This window comes from Octopus bimaculoides, chromosome 9, assembly GCF_001194135.2.
Source record: "Octopus bimaculoides isolate UCB-OBI-ISO-001 chromosome 9, ASM119413v2, whole genome shotgun sequence".
NCBI classification, from domain to species: Eukaryota; Metazoa; Mollusca; class Cephalopoda; order Octopoda; family Octopodidae; genus Octopus; species Octopus bimaculoides.
Window position 1 is genome coordinate 74,012,522 of NC_068989.1, and position 4,127 is coordinate 74,016,648.

General features: G+C 33.7%; 1 protein-coding gene across 2 annotated transcripts in view; it reads left to right on the forward strand.

The window, feature by feature from the left end:
- LOC128248735 (uncharacterized) overlaps positions 1-1,457 on the forward strand; it is a 68,408-nt gene extending 66,951 nt beyond the window's left edge. For both annotated transcript variants that reach the window (XM_052970771.1, XM_052970770.1), the window contains exon 5: positions 666-1,457. In XM_052970771.1, coding sequence (XP_052826731.1) covers positions 666-728 — 63 coding nt within the window. In that variant the 3' untranslated portion in view covers positions 729-1,457. The remainder of the gene's footprint in view (positions 1-665) is intronic.
- Positions 1,458-4,127: the final 2,670 nt, after the last annotated feature.

The following is a 4,127-nucleotide window of genomic DNA, read 5'->3' on the forward strand; positions in this document are numbered from 1 at the left end:
ATATATATAGATAGATAGATAGATAGATAGATGGATAGATAGATAGACATACGTATGTATCTATCTATCTATCTATCTATCTATCTATCTATCTACGCATGCACACACATATGCATTGATTATGTGTATATAAACATGTATATACATACACACACTCGCACATTCCAACACTAACACACGCACATACACCTACAAGCATACATACATACATACACATATAGACATCTATAGTTAACGTAATATTATGATATATTACACATTATATGCTCTTTGTTTTCAATTTCTAAAATATCCATTGTTCCAATTAAGATGAGAATTCATAACAGTCTCGACTTACTTTTAAAATTGAATGAGATCAGGTAAGATAATATTTTACGATAATTGAACTTTGAAACTGACCAATAGTCACAATATCCTGTCCACGATAGCAATATGCTTCTATTGTAATATTGTTTTGTGGATGATTGTTGATTACATTTCACATAATACATGCTGGCATATTGCTTTGAATCGCTGTCATCATAATTCAAACAATGAATACACTTCAATGAAGAAATGTATTCTCCTTCAATATCTTTCTCATTACCAGAGTGGTCTTTGTTTCTTTGAAATGCCAAGTGTTTTCTATATTTAAGTAAATTTATTCAATGTACTTGATTTTCTAGATCATGGTCGGCTGGATAACAAAATCTCTTCGCAATTATGTAGTACCAAGTTCGATATCGTAGCCTCGATTTGACCACAAAGAAAGTCGTTTGAACGAAACGGTGTTGATAGAAATGCTACTTGGGACACTTCTCCAGTTGTTTCACATCATCATTTGACACCATGGCAAGCGTTCGTGTATGATCTCGGATCTGTGAAAAATTCACAAATTGTGCTTCTGTCTCTCATTTTTCTTATGATCTTGGAGGTCACATAGAAATTTAATGGGTACTCTCCTCTCATTTTTTGACTAAGCCATTAAAAATGTTATATTCATGGCGTACTCTGACTATAGTCGATTTCCTGAAGATGACAGACACATAGAAAGAAAAAGAAAGAATGATAGATAGACAGATAGATAGACAGATAGATAGACAGACAGATATATAAAAAGAGATAGCTAGACTGATGAGAGAAGTATTGACTTAATACAGGTAAGGCACCTTATTATCGATACCGTAACGATGACAAACAATGATAGCCCTATGGGATTTAAGCTTGCAGCCAGAACCAATACTACAGCGCTTTGAATCCGACATTCTAACATCAGTTTCCATTCGTTATTTTTTTTTTTATGTACTTTATTTAGTTTAGTTTTCGAGTAAAAGTATGTATAAATCGACCAGAGGCAATATCTATCATACTTTGACAGACATTAAAAAGTAAAGGAAAAACAATACAAAATAACAATCATACACATATAAGAGCCAGAATTATGCTGGAGTCAATTCAGTCTTATCTATGTTTGCATTTAAATTAGATAGACAATTCTAAATAACAACGGAAAAACAATATGAGTTTGACTATGGAAATATGTTTTAAAATAATTTATGAACAATTTAGTTTAAAGATGACAGTTACAGATAATTGTACTTTAGAACACCGAATCATCTGATTATGCATGCGAATAAGCAAACGTTAGCGAGATTCATCGTAGTACTTTTAGATTTTCCTCTTGCTATAGTACACTATGGAGATAAATGTTCAATATTAATGTAGATGTCATAATTGCTTCACCCCAGGTCAGTTTTTATTAAGGAGAATATTTATGACCAAAGGTATTTTCGTCATTATATATATATACATATGTGTGTGCATGTGTGTATTTATGTATATATGTGTATCTGTGTGCATGCATCTGTCGGTGCATACACACACACATGCACAGACACATACACATACATACATACATACATACATACATACATACATACATAACAGATGAAATGTGGTTCACTACAGCTGTTACAGACATGTTTTTTTATTGATGAACAGAAAAAAATATCCTTTTCGTCAGGCCTCTGACCAAATTCGGGTCGGTGGAGTCATATGGTACTATGTACGTCTTCTTGAGAGATTTAAAATATTTAATTCTTACCTGTATTCACCTGATGAAAACAGTTTTTTTTTTCATGATGTAGCGCTTCTGTTCATCAATAAAAAACACATCTGAAAAAGTTGTAGTTGACCACAATCCCTCTGCTGTTATTTGCTTATCCTTCACCAAACTCGGAACCTGCAATTCGTTTGCATCTAGGGTTTATAGACGACGGTACAATAGGTTTAGTGAGTGTACCCATGTGCAATCTTCATGATTCGTTGTGTTTTCAGTCAGCCATATGTACATCCGGAGTACAGATCCGTGTATACTTTGGTAAGTACGTATTTGTCCTCAAATAGTTTTTGTACACGATGGTTCTTTATTATTAAATGCCTGATTCTTTTGAATCGTGGAAATTTTAAGCACACACACACACACACAAATGCACACTCACAAACGCACACACACAAACACACACACGTTTCAGAAATTATGTGTACGAGTAGATGTACTGGTGCCATTGTTACGTTTAGAGTTCCACGTAATTTTCCATAATCCAGTCTGCTTTCTGTATAGCTGTTAATTAACATCTAAACTGAATAGTATTACCTGTTATGAACCCCACAACAAATGTAAAAATATTAGGGATAAAAACATGTTTATATCAAATTCCTGCACGCGTTTCACCACTATGGTTGTTTTGAGCCCGGTGATAAATGTTGTGCCAAATGACTATAGATGATCAAGCTCAACAGATCGTCAGGGAACACTTTATTACATCAGTTACATATAGTTTATGTTATAGATATCTATACCAGTAACTTTATGTAATAAGTTATTTCCTGATGATCTCTTGTCCTTGAGCATCTGTATGCATTTCGAACATCTATCGCAGGGAGCGAAACTACCATAATAGTGCCGTGTAATGGGACTGAATCCGAAACTATGTGCAGCATGTCCCTCACTCTTTTGAGATAGTTTGTTTTCATTTTGGGATCTTTGGCTACTAATTCTAGCATGCTAAACGACCATGTAGAGTCTCTTTCGCTTTGCCGTGATTAATATATAGCTGTTATTTTTGGATTTGAATTCCTGGTTTGGTTTTAAATGTATAGATCTATTTTACTTTTAGACTACAATATTAGATGTCATTAAGAAAAAAAATTTGTCTGATTTGAATGTCATTTGGTTGCTGTTTCTAGCAGATTGGGCGACCATGTAGAGGCTTCCTCGCATTAAGCAGAGATTTATGGAGCTATAATTCGACTCGATTTGTTGTTCCATGAACAATTACTGTGACCTTGTAACTATTGAAAGTGTCGAACTCAGCGTTTCAATTTCCACCGTTAGCAATGGAGATATTGAGTAACAGTTACCATATCTGAATTATGAAGAATGAAGAGAAACTGCTTACTTCAGTATTACATTTATAAGGCGGGGGTGGATTGAAGGTCATGACCGCTCCCGTAACACATCAGGTTCACACGTAAAATATAACGAATTAAACCGAAAATTGAAATTGGACCAAGGCATCCTTTATTAGGTTTTGAGATGGTACAGAGTTCATGGATTTCTTCCTCCAAGGTATTAACATCGCTATTGAAAAGTAATCAAAACAAATTTCTCTTGAGATCCTAATATTGGGTCAATATATTTCCTTCCTTTGTGGCTTAATTATGTTTCAGCACGACTGATGCATGCAAAGCTAGCTACACCTTTATCTGCTGCATCAGTCAGAAAAGCAATTATTTAGAGCAGAACGAGGAGTTCCAAACGAAGTCGAAATTACGTTTGTTTCAGAGAAATATTCCCCAAAGTAGATAGGCTACATAAAAGTGCCCTGCAATGGAGAGTATAACATAAATATAGGAAATGGAGTTGTATTAATAAATATTCGTTAAATACAACAGAAATCAGTGCATAATATTCATAAGGGCCTTAGTATGCCTATTTCAAGCCAGGTCGGTGATATATGAAATAATACAAAATATGTGTGTGTAATATAAAATAGTACAGTACAGTATAGTATAGTATAATGCACTACAGTACACTATACATATATATATATATATATATATATATATATATATATATATATATA